Source organism: Chironomus tepperi, unplaced genomic scaffold, assembly GCF_022539635.2.
Source record: "Chironomus tepperi strain 1889 unplaced genomic scaffold, CSIRO-AGI_Ctep_v1 contig_85, whole genome shotgun sequence".
Taxonomy (NCBI): Eukaryota; Metazoa; Arthropoda; class Insecta; order Diptera; family Chironomidae; genus Chironomus; species Chironomus tepperi.
This window is the reverse complement of record NW_027226207.1, coordinates 368,524-391,875: the sequence shown is the minus strand read 5'-3', so window position 1 is coordinate 391,875 and position 23,352 is coordinate 368,524. Positions and strand designations below refer to the sequence as shown.

Genomic DNA, 23,352 nt, shown 5'->3' with positions numbered 1-23,352 from the left:
GGAACCAAAACAATTCTGAAAAGTCACGAAACCAGGAATATTTGCAGAGACAACAATTTTAAAGCTTAAACAATTAAAGGACCTAGTTCATTTCACAAATGAAATTTTTATACCGTGAAAGTTTTTTTGGAAATTAAATCGGAACTCTGACAATTGCTATTTTCAAGAGATAAAAACTTTTCCTTTTCCACAAACATTTTGGGGTCCATCACTTATTATATCACGCGAATAATTGACTATTTGATATCCCCTCCCCATCTTCTCTCTCCGTAACAAAATCTCTATGAAAAAAGTCTATTTCCTAGTTTGAGTTTAACACAAAATCTTAAATCTCCCCTAAGAGCGTCACGTAATAAGTGAACGTCCCCTTATTGAAATGAATAAAATTTAATTCGTAAGTCAAAAGACAAATATTTATTTTTCATCATACAAAAATATTTTATTTTTGCACTCATCTCATAGTCCAAACATTCTCACTTGGAACATTTCATCTCCATTAAAATCCTTAAATAATTTAAAAGGGATCTCTCATAAGCGTATTTAAACCATGAAGAGTTTTTTACTCATGTCTGAATCCTACACCAACTCATTGTTTATACATACATTATTTATTTATATAATCTTTACCAATCTTTATTGTATTCAATACTGGCCACGTGCTTTTAATATCAAATATGTAGGGTAATTTTCTCTCAATTTGTAGAGAGCAGGACTGAAGAGAAATTGTGTCAAAAAGAGAGCCAAAAGGAGCTTTTTGACAGAAAAAAGAGAAGGAAAAATTTCATTTTACTGATGTATTTCCTTCAAAGAATTTCAGTTCTTTTCTAGACTCCGTAGATATAAAATGCGAAATTTTTCAGTTCCCTTTCGTGAGTTGCCTTTAGTTGAAAAAGTATGTACATGAGTGAAAAGCTAACTGAGTGAATGTGAAGAAATTGAAATAAAATTTTATACATATCAAGGGACACATAATCGTGTAGAGAACGGAGATTCTTGAATTCAATAATTGACTTCTTTTTTGTTGATATTTTGTAACAGAAAAAGGAAGAGATTTTTTCACAAAGGAAGTATTCGACAAAACAACATCAAAGTGACTTGTAATAAAAAAATTCTCGCTTTTCCTAAACCAAAAGTGTGTGTATGTGAAGATATAGCTAAAAGGAAGGAAAAAAATGTAATAATAATAATAATTTACATGATGTATCGATTTTTTTGTTATACTGTGAATTGAAACCACAACAAAAAGATGTACATACACAATTGAAGTGAAATGTATGGCAAGATATGAATCTCATAAAAGTGAATTAAAGTGTATTTCGTGATAGAACTTAATAATAATTGTAACTTCAAGCTGAAATAATTTTTTATATATACATACCTACTTATATTAACAATAATCATCATCATATCACTCTGTGTACAGTAGACACATATAAATGTATATACTAGTCCTTAACAGTCGTCACATTTTGTCATCATAGAATATATTTCATACAACGTAAGTTTACAATCATTTTATTGAAGTGAATTAAAAACCACACCTTGCCGATGTCTATCATCTACCTTTTCGAGTACACAAAATAAAAAAAAAAATATGTTTGTGCTGTACGCGAAATAAGTGTAATTGATATTGATTTTGTCATTATCAATGAAATTTCATTACTGGAAATTATACTGATAGTGAATCCTAGTAGGAGAGGAAATATGTAGGAAAAGATTAGCAAATTCTGTTTCTTTCAAAACTTTGTATTTTGAAAATCCATGATCCCTAGAAGACAATGAGCATACTCACGTAAATTCTCAATTTTGTGAGCATCCTTATCTGCATGTTCTTTGTCTGTTCGAGGACTAGAAAAATGCAAAAATTTCACAACCAGTCAATTCATATTAAGGAATACAACTTTATATTTTCTAAAGAAATAAAAAAAATGTGAAACAAGAAAAAATCGTCTATAATTAATGAATTAGTCTGCTACATATTCTGAGCTTCTACTCAGAAAAAGCAAAATAAGGAAGTTTTTATTTATTTTTTTCCCCATTTATATTAATGTGAGTAAGGGATAATTATCTTGACAGCAAACTGGTAGAGATTAGTAAAATGGAAAGTGGATAAAATGTTTTATGTGTCAGTTGTAATTTGCTGATAAGCCTAGTCCGATAATATTGTAACAATTTAAAGTCGAATATTGAATAGGGAATGAATAATAGGTAAGCTGGTGTAAACGAATAAAGCTGGTATATCCACTTACTGAGCTCATATAACTTATCCGAGCGACACAACGGAATTTCAAAGGGTCAGCTAAACCTCATTTACTAGCACGAAATGGAAGCCGCCAAAATTTAGCGGAACCTTCTTCATTTGTATTGCTCGGGTTAAATACATTATTAATTACTTAAACTGTATCTATGAAAAATGATAGAAGTTGGTTATTTGGATACCTAAACCAATTCCTTAAAAATTAGTGCTATTTATTAAAAATTCTCGAAACATATATTTTAATTCCTTAAGCCACAAAACGGAAGATAAATTAATGGTTTTAAAAAAAGTGCTTTCCTTCCCGAATACAATAAATTTGAGGTTTTCATTTAGCCAATATAATATTATTTCTGTTAACGTAGCATAAATTTATCCTCATCTAAAAAGAAATTGTGGTGCTCAAATGTATATGGAGGACAAAGATTATAAGCTGTAAAAATAAGCTTCAAGACCTGAAAAATGTATCAAAAAAGTATAAAAATTCCAAATTTATTGCATGTAAAACGACCGCAAATGTTTGCCATACGTTTATACAAACATCTACACATATAGAAGGGAGAAATAAGAGGAACTTTTTTACGTGTTCTTTTCTTCTTCTTCTTTACTAGGTTTATTGAAAAAAGATTACCTGGCAAATTTTCCAATCGATAAGAAGATGAGAAAAAAAAATCGAAAAATGTGTGTTTACAAAACACTCAAATTCGGCTCTTTTTTATTCCGTGTATTGCTATGAATTTTATTTATTTGGAAATGTAAAGTACATCCAAGAAGTAAGAAGAACAACTTTTCTTGTATTCAGAACGAGATTATATTATTATAATAATAGCAAAAGCAAAACAAATCCGTACAATAAGATATAATGTTATATGCGAAAGTATCGATGATAACAACGTTTTGATACCTTGTTAGCCATCACTCAATAAACGATTGGTTTATCTCTTAACGACCATTTCTCGGGAACATTGTATGTATGTATGTTTGGATAGCAATGTAGACTAACAATGTACTAGTGTTTAACAAGGCGTTCTTACTAATGAGTGTTGATGGATGTACGTTGATTTATTTTTGCAATATGTATCTCGGACGAAGTGATAGCTTTGTCGGATGGGCAAAACTCGAAACGTTATTCAGTAATTTAAGACCAAAATTTAGATTACTGCAATAAATTTTACTGATTCCTTTATGTTATCTAATATTTATCTCGAGTCTCCAATTGATAAAGTTATACATAACTTTTTTACTTAAAGTCTTTTCGATAAGACCTGCTATTATTCAGAGTTATGATTGCGTGAAGCAGAAGAAAAAAAAAAATAAAAACATTCTTTTTTTTGGGCAACAAGAGGATTTTCCCCAGAAAGTGTGCGTAAAGCTTATCACCTATCTAAATATCACACTTGTAAGGTATTGATTCAGCATTTTCTATTGTGTGTTAAATGTACATTCATAATCGTTGTTATATTGTTGTAAACATTTCGGAGAAATTTCATTACGATGGAATAGCCTAAAGATACATTTCCTTGAGAATGATACTAAAATTGAGTGTAATTAAAAGATTTGTAAATTGTGATAAAGCATTTAAGATTTCGTGTTATATTCTATTATTCTTCTCACTTTAATTTGGGATTTTGCTTAAATAAGGGTTTAGTGGCCATTTACTTTCTATAAGTAGATATTTCTTGATACCTTAGTGATATGTATGTAGTTATAGAATAAGAAAAAGGCTTGTCTACGAATTTTTGAATGCTCCACTGAACCCCTTGTACTAACAACAAATGGAAGGAGCTTAAGCTTAGTGCCCCCATGGTTGCGTCCCTATGGTGGAGTGATCTTCCTTTTAGTTGCTCGGGAGATACTCTACCAAAAATGCTTATTTTGTAATTATCAACTTTCAAGATAAAATATGAAAATATGAATAGCAAAATGATCAACCATTCTTTTGAAAGAGCTATTTCCTTTGAAAAAGATTTACTTCATCTAAGTTCATAGAAGAAAACTTATGTAATTAAGAGATTCAGAAAGAAAAATTTTAATCCATAGACGTTAATAAGCAACGACGAATGCTATTAATGTCTGAATATAATTTATAACTTCAAAAGAAAAGAAAAAAAGTCATTCTAAAGTAATTGAGAAGCTTTAATAAGATAGCAACCGTGCAAGCTCGCGAAATTATACCAATAATTCTTTACAGTGAGTGAATAAACCTTGAGCCTCAAAAAGAAGAGAAATTGCTGAAATGGAATGAAAAAAAAAAGAATATAACAAGTAATAAGACAATAAGAAGAAGAACTTGATATAAATCTTTTCACTTTCGTTTCATGATGAGGTAGAAAAATTGTTTCTTGATGGGATGATTGCGTGAAAAATGCTTTGAAATGTTGAGATCTGAGAATATTGTTTTTGAATGTTACTTCTCTCAAATTTCATTGCTAAAACATAAAAGAATTAAAAAGTTTTCATTCTCTTTGCATTTTAAATTTCATTTGTTAGGCAAAACAACAAACTTTTCTCAGTTTCATTGCTCTTAATTGCTTCTTGAAGGCAATAACTTGTGATTTTAACATAAGAAACTTTTTCCATCCCGTGTGTTTGAAGACGACGAAGAAAATACTTTTTTGTTTTCTTGCAATTGATGAGATGAAAAAAATAAACTTTTTGCTAGATATGCCGCCGGCTGAAATAGATTGAAATTCAAATTTTTATTTTCCTTCCTTCCGAAGCAGCAGTGATGTCCAAACTTTTGATGCTTGCGGTGATATAAAATGTATTGCAAAATTTCAAAGGAAATTACTTTGCCTTTAGGAATTAGATGTTCTTGATTTGAACAAACCTTTGTGCCAAACGAAATAATCTTGTGGATATTGTTCAACTGTTTTTTACAACACTGTTGACTAAAGTTTTGATTAATTTCTTGTAAACGAAAATTTGATCCTTCCATGTAACTTCCTTTTTAAGTTAAGAAAAGTTTTTTAATAAGATTCAAATTGAATTTCGATTTCTTACTCTTTTGTTTTTCTTTTCTCGAGAAATGTATGAAGATTGTTATGCAAATAAGAAAAACAATTTATTTGCAATTCAATACTCAAGGGTAATATCGAACAAAAGTTGAAACGGTTCGATATCAGCTGATAAATACAATGTAACTCACGCAATAGAAGGAATCCAAAGAAAAGTTTTGTAATTTTTTATTCACAATTTTTTCGTCCTCAGTTTATCTCACAAACTTTGATCTTGAATCTTGTAGAATAAACCTGAAGATGATGAGAATGAAAGGATAAAGTTTACAAGACGACAGAATGGATAAAAAGGGGCTTCAGTGTGAATAAACATATTTAAAGGAAGTATCGCAAAGTGGAATAGGATGAACACTTTTATCAACTCAATCTTGCATACGAAATCAGAAACCCTTTTTTTGTCTTTGTTTCTTACCGTAAACTTTTGGTAAACGTCTTGTCGAGGAAAGAGCAAATTTGTGTCTTAATATTTATAGAAATTCTATCAGAAATTGATTTTGAATGGTAAAAAGATCTCATTTTATTTCATCTTCTTTCCGTTTCTTATTTTCAAGTCTCAAAAATCGTTCAAGAATTTCAATGGAGGGAAAAAGGTATGAGCGGAATAAATAGAGAAATGGAAAAAGGTGTTGTTTGGACAATACCCTTATGTGCTTTAAAATAAGCACACTCTTCTTCTTTCTAATTGGCAAGACTTTTCGCAAAGCACAACTAATTTTCGATTCAATTTGAGACTTAACAGCATATTTTTTATGTAGAGGGAAATGAACTTTTTTGGAATCTAAATTATGATCTTTGGGAATGAAACCAATCACATTTGTGTGAGCGTAAAGGTGATTCCATTTTGAGTTGGATATCCTTACTATTGTGATGGAAATTTTAGTTCCAAAAATATTTAATTAAATAATTTATAAAGATTTTCTCTTGAAACATTTTCATTAATTGCGAAGTTCTGATCATCTTAGCAAGTAAGTTTTAATTATTAAAATTTAAAAGACTAAGTAAAATTAAGAAGCATTTTGCATGTTGTACTTAAAAAGTTTGCGAATAGAGTCTGCAAAATACAACAAAAATTCAATTCAAAGCATAAGTTTTAAGGAGTTCAGTTTCTTAAAACTTCTCCGCGAAATGCATAATTTAAAATTTCTCTGCAGCTGAATAAATTAGAGAGAAATGACTTCGTGTGAAAAAGAATAATAGCAATAATAAATTCATAACTTCAGAAATATGAAAATTGCTCCCCAACGAAACACGCCAACTAAAGAAAATATAACTTTATGTGCATAAATAATGCAATATGTAGGGGAAATAAAATTTGCGTATAGAAACTTTTTTCCTTCTTTTTCTTATTCCAAGAACTAAACTTTTAAACAGTACGTATGTACACAATTGATATAATAACATTTCCAAAAGGGAGGTTTAAGTTGTTGTTGTAATAAATATTTATTTAAAATGTTCTTTCTCCAAAATTTGACTCATCGCTTACAGCTTTTGGTTGTTTCCTTAACTTAGAAATATTGGTTTCCGACAAGAATTAGACGCTCCTATATTTTAACCCTGATTTTTCTTGTACTAAATGTTATAACGGTCATTTGTAATTTGAATTTTATGTTAATGTAATGATTCATATAAAGATTCAGTCTATATTAGAACTTCAAACAATAAACATCAATATTATTATTGAAAAACGGTGTGGCATTTACTGTCTAAACAAAAGAGTGTCTACGTCTCAATGTGTCAGGATGTTAGAAATTTTTGAAGTGAAAAATGAGCCCAAAAGCTGTGAATAAACGAAAAAATGAAGAAGAAATAAAATAAGTTCTAGAAAGTTTAAGCACCACGAGCGCTACAGAAAGTAAACATATCGATTTATGTATATATTTGCACAAATCAAATGAAATATATCTGATACATTGCTTTGTCAAGAAAAGAAAAAGAAGAAAGCATAAAAATTTTGTGAAGAACATACAAAAAGTACATAAAAATGAAGCAAGAGCGGAAAGAAAAAAGAATGAAGGAAGGAAGAAAGTTTTTCTCTAACACTGTTTGCATAAATATCAAATATGTTTCAATCTCATGAATAGGAAAAGCTATTAAATTACATAATTCAAATAAACATGAACTTATACTACGAGTACAAACACTTCAATGTCAATAACTTCGATATAAGTTCAGCATAGTTACAGTCGCAATATTACTATCAAGCTTTACTGTTGTTTGGTATTTTTGTTAATTTTGAGCTCATGAAATAAGCTTCAATTTATTTTTTTCGGTGAACTCCTATCTTTTGTAATTAATCCATAGTGCTACTCACTGAAATGAAACATTTTAAATTTATTTTAATACACACATATAGAGCCAAACATGAAAAAGCTTCTGAAAAACAGGATCAACTGTATTTTCCATTATATGTATTATGAAAATTAAATGCATTTCAATGTTTACTGACACTTTTTTGGAACCAACTTTTAAAGTTTGTTAGAGGTCATCAGAATTTTTCTTGAAATTGCACGTAATGACTCTATATATATAAAAAAAGAGAAATAGAAACGAAGCGTAAAAGAATGATTATATTGACAGTCATCATTTATTCTATACTTAGATTGAAATCATCATGATTTATTTTTCCATTGAATGATTCTTTTGGATCGATACAAGTGAAGATATGACTGGAAAATTTTTATTTCTCTTTATTGTGAATGTTTTAAGTAAAAATATATTTCTATGTTTAGAATGCTGCAGACAAGGTTAACTTTTTCTATCGATCTTGAGCTTTAATACATGAACTCTAGCTATGTCCAATAGTTTTTTCACATTCCAAATGTGCTTCAAGTTTATCAACCTCATGTTCGCGAATTAATATTCTTCCTTTTTAAGTTTTAAACCTTTCAAAGGAAGTGAAGTAAAGGTACTTTAATTTTTTTTCATCCTTTTTAAATGCCCTTTACAAACGCAATCCGATCGCAATGCTATTAGCCTTTTTTATGTTGCTATGATTCATAATGGAACGAAAGAAATTTAATCTTATTACATTCTAATAAAATTTGGGTAAAAGATCTGCGAAAAGACTGAAATGATGAAAAAAATCAATATCAATGAGACACAAAAAAAATATATAACACGCAAAAGGAAGCAATTTTTCAGCACAAACATTAATGCAATCCCTAATGAGCACAATAGATGAAAAATTGGATACGACATAAGAAACTTGATCTTGACATATGTGCGGCATATGTTAAATCCTATGAAATAGCACAACTCATATGAGAAAATTATTATTTTTCTTATACATGTATGTATTTCCTTATACAACACAGATGGACACACTATATACAACTGGTCACGGATTTCATGGCTTTCCATCCACATTCAACATATCCTCACCCACATCATCATTATACAATCCCGGTTCGGCATGGGGTAGTCAAGAAGGTATTGTGGCGTTGGGTGTCGTACTTGGCAGTTCAATATCGTTAGTCGGATTAGCATTTGCTTTTATCACTTATAGGTAAGTCTTTTAATATTCTACTCTCATTCGATATGAACTTGAACGTTTTGATGTGTGCCAATAGTAATTTTTTTACTCTATGACTGAAGTTTCAAGGATTTTAAAATATTAAATCTACTGGCATAATAGAAGCAATTTTTTCTGTTGCACATGAAAGCGGCTGACATATTTCATAGAACGTAATATAAGTAAATTAATCCTACGAATACGCAAGGACGAATAAAAATCAGGTGTATATACAATATGAGTGTTATTCTACATCGCATGTTGATAATTTGTTGTTGCCATAGCAATATAATAGGATTATTAATCTGTTGCGGAAACTAAGAATGAAATGAGAAAATTGAGACTGTAATCATTCATTGTTGAAGTATTCATATTATGATGTTTCATGAAAATATTTTATTAATGATCTTCAAAAGTACTCCGAAAGCTTCTCATTCATTTCTTATATTATTTTAATAAAACAATTATTTTGACCTTAATACAATAATCTCTCCGTAAAATGATTTATGGCATTCACCTGATGGCAAATTTCATTCCTTTAGCATTGTCAACAGCACTTGGATATTAACTTGTACACAAAAAAGAAGGAAAAGTATTTCTTTGCCATTTTGAGTTTTTTGGGTCATGATGAAATGTTGTTATTTAAAGGTGATATAATGTTTCTGCGATGTTCTTTATTTGGATTTCTGCAGTGGTGGGCAACCTTTTATTTTTTTGAACACCTTAATAGAAAGCCTCAATCTGCACACGGTTCATGGCATTTCCACTGTATTACTTTCCTTATTTTATTTAAAAAGGATTATCGATGTAAAAAATTAAATGCTTTAGACGTCATATGAACTCCGACATTTTGTAAATATTTTACAGTTTTGCTATGCAAACGTATAAACTCTGCATGAATTGAAATTGGGTCTAAAATTTTTATTTGGGATTATGATTCCATGCAATGTTCGCTTTATCGTACACACTTTTTATGGCTTCAAAACATGTAAGCAGTCCCTTTATTTCCATACACAAATAGACTTGGCAGAATTAATTCTCGGATAGGGGAAGAGAGAAAAAGGTATCTAAATAATTGTGGCATAGCTATGGATTTCATTTGAATATAAAAGAGGTATCATCAAGATATAAAAACACGTAAAACTAAGTGAACAGCCCTTTTCATCTTCAAAGGAACGAATGAGTATAAATATTTTTTCATTTCTCTAAAACAGACAAGATTAAAAAATAGTAGAACAATGGAAAAAGTCGGAATGTCATAAAGATATAATATCATCATCATCATTATCATCAGGTTTCGTCATCATCATGAAATGCACGGATGGAGCAAAAAAATCCATTCTAGTGTGGAAATGTAATGCTGAAAGTCACAAGAGCTTTCTAAAAGCTCTTTATTGTGCTTTCTTCCTTCATTCAATATCTTACACACAAAACCGGATGGCAGAAGAGAGCAATGAAGCAATCAGTTTTCCAAGACATAATAGGTTTGAGGAAGCATTTCATCACAAAAGACATTTTCTCTCCTTCGTTTCGTTTCATTTCTTTTGTATTCTTCCTCCTTTCACATTGTTTAAAGTCTTCCGTGTGGAATTTCATTGAAACTTGAAAAAGTTTTCGTTTATAAAATCATCACACTAAATTATTTACGAGATATGCGGAATTATGCTCAGTTTGACTTCTTGACGAGCTTAGATGCTTACTCATTCTAATCTTTTAATTTGACTAGATAAAGGATTAAAAGCACTAGAATATGCGCCACAACTTGATATTTTTAATAAAAAAAAAATATCTTCAAGTTTCTTTCGTTTCCCCTTCTTCATCGTTTTTACCGTCTTTTCATATTCTGACATTATTGTGTGCTGCTGTCTCGGTAGGATTATTATTTGAATGTTCATCTACTTACAGTACATTGTGGTTGATTTATTTTTTCCTTTAGGGCGACAAACGATTCAATGAACAAAAAAAGAAATATTTGGAGCACAAAGAAGAATGAACGAAAATATACATAGAAGTTAATGGCACGAAGAAAAAAAATTAAACACCTCGCGTATACACACCCGCGGAAAAAGGGAATAAATAATAATGTTCATACTTAGTCTCTAAAACTCGTAAAATAACGTAAAGAATGGTTTACCATGAAAATTATTTTTAGATAAACTTTATATGAAATCTCGTTGCTTGCTTCGTGAATATTATTAATATTTCATGTTCGTTCGTTATGCATGTGAATCAACAAACCTTTTGAGCTTGAAAAGGATGTAGGAAAGGTCAAGAAAGAAGAAGACTAAGTGATGGAAAAGATTATGAAAAATGTGTACTAAAGTTGGGTGTCACATAGGAAGTGTAGCAACCAGTGACCTCACTTTCAAATCTACACTTTTTATAGAGTTATGCTTACGTCATATTATATGGGTGAATGCAAAGGAAAAACATTTTTTTTATTATTCTTTTACGCCTACATAATTACATTTGCCACTTTATTTTTAGTTTGTTAATGGCATTTTGATATGACGCTACATAATTTCATTTGGGTATATTCCTTTGAAAATGATTCATTATATTAGACACAATATATATTTCTCAACATGAACATACATTTTTAAATTCATTCAACATTTTCAATTCAAATTTTTTTTGTTTATCTAATCATCATCAGCTTTTTTCCTGCGAGCGGAAACTCCGGTTGTTAGCTTTTGTCTGTTCAGACATATTTATTGAACTCAATTCATTCAAAATTAACTCGTCTCGACAAACATAATGTGAAAATAATTTAATTCATGCTAATGTATGTGCATCTATCATTTTGAAGTCTGCATTTAATTTTGTTTCACCGTTTTAGAAGAATAGATGTGGGTTGTATGAAATCGTACTGAATTTTTTAAAATTTCTATTGATTTTATCTCCTTGAAGTCACGAGAGCTTCTGACTAAACATCCGAAAAAAACCTTTTTAGCAACGTTCATTTATGTCAGCTCTTAATTATGTTAAAACTACATCACTTAAAAATAAATTTTGTTTTTATTTCAATTTCTCTCATTTACAGTCTTTTCAGTGACCTGAGGTCATTAGCAGGAACAACTCTACTGAGTCTGCTAGCGTCATTATTTATGAGTCAGTTGTTATTTGTCATTGGTGTTGGTGGAATACAGGTAATTTCTTATTATTTTTCTAAAAAAGCTTCTTTCTGTCGTTTCTAAAAATGACGATAGAAAGTAGCACAAAATCATGGAAGAATGTTAGTATGAATATTTTTCTATGTTGGTAGATAAGCTTAATGGACCTCATTTTTCTTTTGCCTTTTCTGATGATTTTTTTTCTTCTTATCATTCTCATTTCTTCCCTATAGGACGCCGAATTATGCTTATCACTATCATTAGCGCTGTTGTTTATGAAATTGGCATCATTATGTTGGATCTGTTGTTGTTGCCATCATTCTCTTATTATATTTCGTCGAAACACAAACATATCTCTTCAGCCAGAGCAGAAAATGGGAAAAGTTTTTGCACATTACAGGTGAGATGCTGAGAAAAAAACATTTAAGCCATGCTATGGAAACTAGCTTTACATTTATCATGACATTAAAAATAAATCTACTAATTAGGCTTAAAACTTAAGTGCCCATAATTAAATTATTGAAGGAAAATTTTGTGACTTCTTGCAGAAAAATATTCCATACCTTGACAAAGCATTAATAAGCATAATGAAATTTCATTAGTACGAATGAGAAAATGAGAGAGCTCATTGCATGTCCAAGGTTTAATTGAAGTTTAATTAGTTTTGATGAGTTTTGTGTTGCTTTTGTCTAATGTTGATTCCACATTTGTATTACCTTTCATTGTTGTTTTTGTTTATGTTTGAGATGCTGTGAAATCCGATATAATAATTAATTAATAGATGATTCTTCTATCAATGTCCTTCCTCTTAATGTGTCACATATTAATAAAAGTTGTTTTGTGTCACCCACACGACATCATGTCGATAATTATAGCTATCAGCATTACATCCAAGTTTGACAATAAATGACACCAAATTGGTGATATTTGTAAACATTTTGCCTAATTCACTTCAATAGTTAACAATTATGTGCTTGACATAATGAAACATATCAAGTGCAATCTTATTTAATGTGACATTCGAAAGAGATACCAGAGATTATGTCCAATACATCCGAAATTACTTGTTTGTTTCTATTTGAGAATATTTCCGTAATAGGGATTATAGAAGCTTTCTGTTTTGTAAATTGGCATTTAATGAGAATTAATGACAAATTTAATTTCATTTACCAAAACTCGTCCCTAAATTGTTGAAAATGCCTATGATAATTTGTAAGCGTAGTCATTGATATTAAAATGATAATGAGCCAAAGATTTCCTTTTTAATTCATAGCTGTCTCATATTATGAGTATTATGAATTTCTAATAGCTGCTAATTAGTATGTTACGGGGTATATCTCCATAGAAATTTCAACATTTGTGGCACACGGGTTAAATAAAAAAGGTAAAAAGGCAATCTGTGTGGTTTGAACTTTTAAAGCTGTTATTCGATGTGGTATCTAAGCTCATTTCTGAAAGGTGAATTATCTCAATCTGTGAGGGTAAAAAAATGAGTTTTTGGAGTAAACAAAATTTGTTTTCGGCGTAAATTTCAAGCGAAAGTTTTCTGAACAGTTCGGAAAATTGAAATCAAGAAAAGGTTGTTGCTTTCTGCTATGGCAAAATATCATATAACATATCCTTATAAATTCAATTTTTATAACATGAAAGCTTCAAAAGAAAAGCGCTAAAAACAATGAGAAGTCGGAAATATTATTTGGAGCTACATTTATGTGATTTCTTATGGCTTATATAAAGCTATAATAATAATTAGAATTCAGTATATACACACCCGCGGAAAGCTTTCTAATGTCGGTAACAGCTCATACTGTTAATACAGAAGCAATGAAAACTTTTGACGAAATACTGACTGAAAATTATACTTTGCGTGATAACCTGATAGCTTGCTGTTCAAACATGAACCTATACATATATAATTGTAGATAATACTTACATGCTAAGCACAAACAATACATCTAATTTAAGTTAGAATAAGAATGAATGTATCAACGTGAAGCTTCTGACGTAAATAAGTTTAATGCCGTTCCTTCGATCCACCATCTTGCCTTTCTTTTTGTATATTTCATAAATTTTTATTGCTTCGCTTTTATTTCACATTATACATTCACGAGCACTTTACAGTATTGATTTTTTTATTTACTCTAAAATAAGCACAATGAAGCTAAAAAAAAGGGGAATTAACCTACGGAAATATAAAATTTTCCCGACGTTTCAGCGTATTTCTGAAAACAATTGAAACTTGATGAATGCATATTTAGGGAAATTCTCTAGAGTGAATAAGGCACAAATGCAAATGTTAAACTTTCAATGAATTATTCACTTGTAGAGAGAAATGCGATGCGCTTTATTTACTTTCCTTTGAATACCTTAATTCACCTTTTTTGAAATCGACATCTTTCGTTTCATTTAACATGCACAATGAATAATGTTGCCTTTTTTTCTTTTATCTTTCCAAGCGCTGGTATTTATGTGGTTTATTTTAGAAGTTAGTAAACAACAGTAAAGAATAAAAATTTAACGATGCGGGAGAGATGCGTGATGAGATTGTTATTTTAAGGCTTGCTTACTTTGATAGTCGAGTGTTATGCTTGTAGCAGGCACTTCCCAAAAATAATAATTAACATGTTACATCATGATAAGAATATAAACAAAAGCTGTATTTGAGATGGTATATCATTTTGAGAGATCCTTAAATGTGATAACATTTGAGGCATAATAATTATTATGCTATGGTTTTTCATATTCATTATAAGAGAGGTCTTATACTTGGAAATATTAGTATGGAATTAATTTTTGGAATAAAAAGAAGAGATTAGGAATCTTAGACAACATCAACCAAAGAAATTGATTCTTGACTTGGAAATAAGATCAAAGAGCAAAGTAATTTCACATAAAGTGTGGGCATGACGTGGGCTTTTGCTACTCAATAAAAGTCACATTTTCAAAGAAAACGGCAACCCAGGAGATTTTTGATACTTGAGGGTAGTAGATCTATGAAAAGCGATAAGAAACTCTGTAGCATAGCATGCGTATCTCTGTGTTAACTAAAGTTTCTTGAAGGTAGAATAAACTTGCTTCTGAATTGAAAAAGTGCTCCAAAGCTAAAGGCGTGATATCTTTTTTGACACAAAAAATCAGTCACGAGTCTAAGCATTGAAACATAAATATTTATTTTTTCTCCTTTTTCTTTTATTTGAATTCTCAGTGACATTTCAAATGACTCTTCTTTCATTTTATTTGCTCTCTTGAGAACATAAAATGGACATAAAATGAGTTTGTTGTGCAGTGTCTCATCAAGTCGAATTAAATTTAAACTTTAAAAAGCATGAAATACAGTTTAAAAATTATATAAAAGGTCGAATGACATACTGACGTCATTTACAATAGAACATGTAAAACGTATTAGCTACTACAACTTTCGTTTAATGTCAAGGACGCAATCTTAGTCATACATCAGAAATAAAAAAAGTTCGGCTAATTTGAAATCATGATAAATGTATACAAAAAGCATTTGTTCTGATACCAATCTATGACATTATAATTAAATTACCTTTAACCTTCTACATCTTTTTCAATTTTTTTTTCTGTTCTCTTGTCTCATTACAGTTTATTTTCATGGGGTTTTCCATTATTGATGTTAAGTGTTTCAGCTGCCTTCATTTATAAGGAACGTGATGCAAAAGCCTCCTCGTCAAGAGGTAATCATCTTGCGGAAGATGGAAATAGTGACATACATTGTTGGTAAGAAACAAATTGATTTATATCCATCCCTTTTAGCAAGACACGCATGTATGAGAACTCAGAAAATAACATCAAATCCTTATATTTATTTATTTATTGATTGGATAGGTTAATGCATGGATCGAGCTATATTTGGGGTTTTCTTGTTCCCGCAAGCATTCTTCTATTTGCTGGATATTATTTATCAGCGCAGCTTTCTAGTGCCGTCAAATTGACTGCTGCTTTGCAGATAGATCAACGTGCAAGAAATAAAATTATTAAGAGACGTGGGCTTCAAGTTGGATTGTTTTTTAAGGTGAGATGAAAGTTTTTATTAACATACATATTTGGTAACATCTGCTCCAATGCAAATAGAATCATGAATTAAAATAAAATATGAAGGGATTATTAAATGTAGCAACATGCTGCATATTCTGATGAAAAAGCAAAATTATGATTGACATAACTTAAGACTTAATTTTGAATTTAGTTCCATTGAGTACTTTAGTGAACGGTTATGGAATATCTATAACTTATGTTCTTCATATTTAGTGCTATCGTCCTTTAGAGCTTTTGCAAAAGTATTTGATATATTGTTATTTCATGTAGAAAAGTTTGGCAATACTCTAGTGTATAGTAAAAGTATAAGTAAAAGTATAAGTCATAATAATGATTTATTTTTAAAATGCTTGTGATATCGATTAATATTAATCTATTTCATAAAACTTAACTCTTGCGGAAGCTTTCAAATATGTTTCGTAATTAGAAACTTGAAATTGTCACAAAATATTTAATCCCGAATAAGCTAATCTCAGTTGGATGTTTATAAGCCCGTTTTATTATCTAATTTTGCTGTCGTTTCACATTGTCTGTATTGTGAAATCCAATTAAGTTGGATCAAAATTAAGGATGATCATAAAATTGATCGTAAAAATAAGATAATCCCTTATTACTTGAATTTCGATCGAATCTACAATCAAGTTTATTGTTTTACTGTAGTCATCATTATCATCAACATCATCAACGTCCTTTTTACGAGAAAATTGTATACATAATAAAGTGTTTACATTGAAAAAACTTCCATAGGAGCAAAAACTTTCTCCCCTAGCCCAAGAACTGAAACATTTTAGGCTAAAACTTTTCTTCTATTCATTTCCATAAAAAGAAAGAATTCATTTAAAACTAAGAATTTTTCCATAGAAAAAAAATGTTGAATTTAAATGATTTCGTTTTATTTCATTAACCAATGTTTCAACTTTCAAAAGCCACATACACTTGGGAACAGTTTACATAATTTATGAGATTCCTTTAACTATTCTCAAAACACAATAAAACATTTGCTATGTTTATAACATTGCTACAGGAACAAGGTTTCTTTTTGCCTCTGTTTCTAATTAAACTTTTTGCTACATTGGGCATTTGAGAAATGTTTCCCAATTGTTAAAATAAGGAAATAAACTTATTTGATTGGCTTTAACGCATTAATCATAATCAATTGATTTTGAGCTTGCTTTAGAACTTTATTTAAAACCTTTCTACACTTTAAATCTATTTTACACGGATCAAAGCTTTGTAAGCTTCTTAGTTTTGACCCAAACAAATTTAGTGCTAACCAGTCAGCCAACCAAATCGAAAACCTTCATTCATTTCTGGGAAAAGTGAACCTTAAATCTTTTTTAATGCTAGACGAAGAAGAATTCTTACAAAAACAAAAAACTTTCCTTTATTTTCCCGTAGAATGGCAAAAATTTAACAGCTTTTTCTTTTCCTTTTCTTCTCCCTGAGAATGAATGGCACATAAAAAGTAACAAAAAACTTTTGCTACTGTTGAGTAAAAAGCAAATAAGTTGATAGCATTTTACGGAAGAACACTCTTGAAATGAAGGAAAGAATGAAGAAGGATATGATGATGATGATAAAAAATTGTAATAAAATTCACGGTTGCGTATCCATTAAGGATATCAAAGCTGTGTGTGACTTCTTACCACTAAATTTTTGTCCATTGTTTTAATATATTTCCAGCTTTTGTTGATATTGACAGTTGTACAGCTCATTGGAGCGATAGCATCGATTACTGATATGTCAGAGTTATGGGCAGTGTATAGTGTTAGCCAGGGAATTCAGGTAGGATAAATCTTTCTTATGTCTCGCCTTTATATCATTTAATTTTCCAATTCATTTGATTTAAAATGGCGAGGGTGGAATGAATCAATTAAATTAGTTCATGTCCTTTGCACACTTTTAATTGGATTTTCTCTCATTTTTTTCTCTTTTTAATGTCACCACAGGGTCTTCTCATATCAATGCTGGTTTCGTGTAATTGTAAAATTTTGAGGCTATATGCGCAACCCCGCGGCACAAAAAAACGAAAAGACAATTATACAAGTCTTAAGGAGGGTGAGGGTGGACGTTTTGGCATCCTGTCAGTAACGAATCCTAATTATGAAAATTTTGCGACGACTCAAACGCCCATAACAGAAACTGATCAGAGTCTAGTAAAAATGTCATATAAGGAGGACAATTTCGTTGAACGAAATGAATTCCATTCACAACAGCCTATAAACGATAAAATTTTTGGCGATTTATCCAGTGCATTAAATATAAATGAAATTGTCAGTGGACCGACTCCGACAACCGTTTAAATATTCAATATCATACAACTATCTCATCATTTCCCTTCCATTATTACATTCTCGCAAACAATAATCAATAATGGTAACATGATTTTATAAATGCAGAGAGGGGGTAAACAATGTTCATACACACAATGTCAATGTGCTGATAAAGCAAAAACACTAAATGCGTGTCGATCCTGCTGTGAGAGTGTGTCAGACAACACAATATACAATCAATAAATAAATTGAAATCTAATCAAAACAATTCTTTTGATTCGATTTAGCTGTTGTTCGTCCTTAAATTTAGAAAAAGGATAAAAAGTGGTGTTTCTAACGATGACGCATTCAGCTAGATTTTGAAAATATCCCAATTGGAATTGGAGTGTTGATTGCAATCTAATATGCAGAAGCTGATAAACAATGTGTTCTTAATGTTGACATGAATTTGTGAAAATGTGCTAAGTCAGACACAAGAAAAACACAAATAGAACAGAAAAAAAAAAATCAAAATAGCATTATAGTACACTGATATAAAAAAGGAGTATCGAAGGAGAAAGTAAACGGAAAAGGACAATAAATTGAATTTTATGGCAGCAGCTTTATTTGAACAATCTCAATGTGTCCCTTGTATATACACAACAAAAAATATCTCTAGTAAATTCATACAAATATACATGTATGCATGTTTCTACGAATGACTTTTCATTCCTTTCCTGTACATTTATAAATGGATTCGTAAGAATGAATGAAAAGGCAAAGAAGCATAACTGAGAGGCCCATACATCAACCATCAGAAGGACTTTGTCAAGAGAATGACAGAAGAATAACTTTTGATGTCATGTACACACACTTGTCTGTAAAAAAAATCTGAAATCCCTTATCATTTCTCTCTTTTACTTCTCTCCGATCATTTATTCTTCCTTATATCTGTCCACCTTCCTATAATAGTGCATGAAAAAAGTAACTGAACGACGATGGTCAACATTGAAAGTTCTTCAGAAAATAAGAAGAAAGAAACAAACATGTGAAGGATGAAGTATAAAAAAAGCTCTAGAAAAGGATTATTCAAGCTTGATATAAGGTTGACATGAATAATACATTTAATGTGTTCTATTGATACCAGATATATATACATATACACAAAAACTAGGGAAAAAAAGATTGTAGAAAATATTCAGAGAATGTTGAAAAAGATAAATAAATCTCGCATAAATTGCATTATCCCAAAAATGAGGTTGAAGATGTTTTTAAGAATGGAGAATATTTTTGAATTGTAGTATAGGCTAAGGCCTTTTAAGCTTTAATTTGAAATCAGTTTTTGTTATTTTTTTGACAATATCCGAATTTTTGTGAATTTCTAGTAATCCTGCTTTAGCTATAAAAAATTTCATACCAAAAATATCAATGTAAACCAGATCGTTACAAGTTTATCATGGCAGTCAAATGGCGGCCACATGGCATTCAATTGGCTGCCATGGATATACTGTGAAAATGTAAAAAAATCGAATTTATTTTTAAAAGTACATAACGACATTTTGTTTAATTTAATCGATAGTATGCAAAAGTAATTAAACTGCTGTTTTATGTCAGGACTGAAATTTTTGCTACTCATTTACACATAAGTTACTACATTGCAGCTCAAAGGAATTAATTCTCTGCTATTAAATTAATGAAATGGTTTTTATAGTAATTTAATTTCTTCTTAAGGATCCCTTGAGTTGAAAAATCATTAACGTTACATATCATAAATTTTTTTATCGATACTTCTCATTTCTGTTATTAAGAAACTTTTTTTTTATTGCAACATGAAATTAATTATTGTTAATGATTGAACGCTGTTCCATAAAAATTCCAATAAATGAGGCGTTTTATGAAGTCTGTATAAGTGTTCATTTGAGAAAACTTCTGACACATGGAAAGAAAAGCAAACGAGGAATTGAAATTACGTGACATGTAATGAATATGTACGATATGCAGGTCGTGGTAAAAACCTCAATCATCATATTTCTTTTTATCTTATTTTACTTGAACATTTAGGTTACGTGTGCATTATTTGATAGAAAAATACTGAATTGCTTTCTTGAGCAATTTATGGATTTCAAGGAGTGGACATTCTCACTTAAATTTCTATTATATTCTAATTTTATACCAGAGATAGCAGCCAACTTTTTGTTGGGTTCGTCCATGAACCACAGACTTGCATTCCAGATGCGTAGGCCGACAGTTTTCGACTGTATCTTATAGTTCGCCCGCGGCTGCAAGCCTAAAGTTACTAAATTTTAGTCCTTTTTGAGCTCTAGACTTTTCAACCATAGTTTCCTTTAATATTTTTATGTTTGCATACATGACCACATTCAGCCAACTAAGGAACTTTTCAACACCCGACCATACCATCCCATTGACAGAAATAAAGCATAGCTTTAGAGCTTATGAAAAAAATGAAAAAGATCATCAAGATTGAAAAACCTTTTTCTCTTTACAACACAATCTTCTTTTCACTCTAATGGATAAATTAAATTACAGAGAAAAAAGAGGGAAAAAGATTCCATTAAGTATATTTTATATGTCAACAATAGAGGATGAATCAATCAATATTGATATTCTATATCCTCTTATTTGAAAGAAAAATTGTTTCAACTGTACGATGTGTATAAAGCTTGTGGGAATTTTTTTTACGTTGTTTTAAAAAAAATGGGGGTTCGTGAGAGATAGAAACAATGTAAACGATAGAAGCAAAAATTGTATTAAATAAGATGAATAATAATAAATTATAATAAAAAGAAGATGTGAAAAATTATATTTATATATAAATGATAAGATTAATGAAAGAGAATAAAGTGGAATTGAGCTAAAGTAATAATTTTCGTGACTTTTCTTCTTTTCCGTCCGTGAAATGAGATTTTAATGGAAATTTACGTTTCTTTTATTAAATTTTCCACAGATTAAGACAGATTGATTTTTGATTCAATTTCAGGCTTAGTATTGAATTTTTTATGAGGTAACGTGGGAATTTTCTTAAATAAACTTTTGTTTGTTAATTTTGTGCCTTTTTTCGAATATTATAATTCATATAATTTGATTTCTTCTAGGCACATAATTGTAAACAAAAGCAGCTTTTAGGCACTATCACGTAACCCAAATTTTGTTGGTGAAATAAATACGTCAACCTTGTGTTTAATATTTATTAGGAGATTAATTTTAGTAAGTGTCACAATGTAAAATACTATAATGAAAGCCTTTGTCTCTACCTTTCTGATTAATTAAATTGATAGACATTGCAGCGTCAACAATATTGGATGTATTATTCATAGAAAAATTAGGACAATGACTGACTCGTTGTTTTAATAATGGATCACAATAAATAACATCGTTCCAATGTACACAATGTGACAATGTAATGGTTCACCGAGAGAAGGATTTAAAAAGCTTATTAATTTCAAAGTATTATCGTAAAGCTGAATTGATCCACATTACCGTAACCGAAAATATTTATCTTGAATCTTCTGTCACCAATATTGCAGAAATTGATAATGATGATGAAGTCTCATTACTCTTATGTGGGTTGCAAAATGTTGACATTTGCACAACTTCCGTTAACTTTGCTTCTAAACGTATCAAATTACATATTGTGTTTTTGATATGAGTATCTGAGAAATTATAATGATTTCCTTTTCCATGTAATGTATCATATTTTAAGCACTAACGTCATATTTTTGGCACAATGCATAGCAATTTTCTAAATTTTAAATCTTAAATATAGTTTGCTAAAAACGCTTTTAAGGAAGGAAGAAGTAATTCCGTTTTATTTTATTGATTTTCAATTCTTTTGCACAAAATCTCGATTCATAAATCAACTCCACATTGTATAAAGCTTGCGGATTTTCATCAAATCCGCATTGAACATTTTTTTGGCATTCAATTGAGGTCGGATAATACCTTTAAAAAAGTAGATCTATTTATTATTTTAATGAGCATAATTGATGATATAACTATTTAATTTTATATCAGTATGACTTTATGCCATTAATGGTTTATTGCAAAATGATAATATAAAACCGAAACCACTATCACAACGCGTAACTTTGGGGTATTAAATTCTCACATGATTATTTTAATACGCATTATAATGATGAACATTTGGAATTATAATTGAAGTGTATCACGTATCCATTAATATCTGTTCTTTTTTGGCCGGAACTTCAAAAGCCTGTCATCAATATGTCAGATATGATTGCAGTAACTAAACTTTAAAATCATATAAATTTAAAAACTGCGCAAAATTCTTCCCACTCATTCAACATAGACGTATCTGTTTGGGTTAAAAATTAAACTCGTCCTAAAAACGTAAACATCCATATTTAAAAAGGGATTAAGGCAAAGTTTGACGTAAATCAATCAAATTACCAAGATGATTAATTTACTTCGAATTTTTTTATTTCGCACAAAAGGTCTCAGGTGTAAATTTACGAGCTATAATTTGTAACTCAAATAAAATTATGGAAAAGTTATAAAGGGAAAAGGAAAGCAGGCGAAAGGCAAAACTTTATCGATCGAAATGAATCGTGTTAACTTCTATGAACAAAAGTGTTTTTTGTAATGATTAAAAAAAATCGATAAAAACATTTTTTGGATTCCGAACGAAAATATTGAATGAAAATGAGAAACACGAAGAATGAAAACAGTCGAGTCAAAGTCCAAAGATCATCGTTAAATTTAGACATGAATCAAATAGTTTGAAAATTGGTAGTGACATTTGAAAATCATGTCGAAATTCGAATTCTTCAAAAATATTAATCTCAAGCATTCTTTCTTGTTGAATGTCTTAAAAACTTCCCTACCCTAACCCCGTTAGAATTTTATTTAATTTTATGCAAGTCACGAATCTGAAACGGTGTAATTTTCTTTCCCATTCTCAAAATTTTTCTTCATTTTATCATTAAAAGAAAAATCGCAGTAATGTCGGCATATTGTAATCAGAAGCAGAACAACAAAGAATAAAGAAATCAGCGACTTTTTCAACGGTGGGAACACAAAATACAATTAAGAGAAGCTATTTGCATAATTCGATACTCAGTTCAAACTTTTGGAAAAATTTTCCTATCTTGGGATAAGAAAAGGCGAA

General features: G+C 30.0%; 1 protein-coding gene across 1 annotated transcript; it reads left to right on the top strand.

Annotated features, from left to right (window-relative positions):
* The first annotated feature begins 835 nt into the window (after window positions 1–835).
* On the top strand, window positions 836–21,073 carry LOC139086581 (adhesion G protein-coupled receptor L4-like). The gene is made up of 8 exons (XM_070635072.1): window positions 836–1,498; window positions 8,586–8,776; window positions 11,826–11,931; window positions 12,129–12,295; window positions 15,502–15,636; window positions 15,745–15,931; window positions 17,638–17,739; window positions 17,904–21,073. Exons 2-8 carry the CDS (start codon window positions 8,586–8,588, stop codon window positions 18,255–18,257), a joined length of 1,242 nt encoding a protein of 413 aa, XP_070491173.1. The 5' UTR covers window positions 836–1,498; the 3' UTR covers window positions 18,258–21,073.
* Window positions 21,074–23,352: the final 2,279 nt, after the last annotated feature.

Coding starts and splice junctions, on each gene's coding strand:
- LOC139086581 (XM_070635072.1), top strand. CDS start 8,586: ATGGACACACTATATACAACTGGTCACGGATTTCATGGCTTTCCATCC. Junction 15,637..15,744: donor AATAGTGACATACATTGTTG/GTAAGAAACAAA, acceptor TTGATTGGATAG/GTTAATGCATGGATCGAGCT. Junction 15,932..17,637: donor AAGTTGGATTGTTTTTTAAG/GTGAGATGAAAG, acceptor ATATATTTCCAG/CTTTTGTTGATATTGACAGT.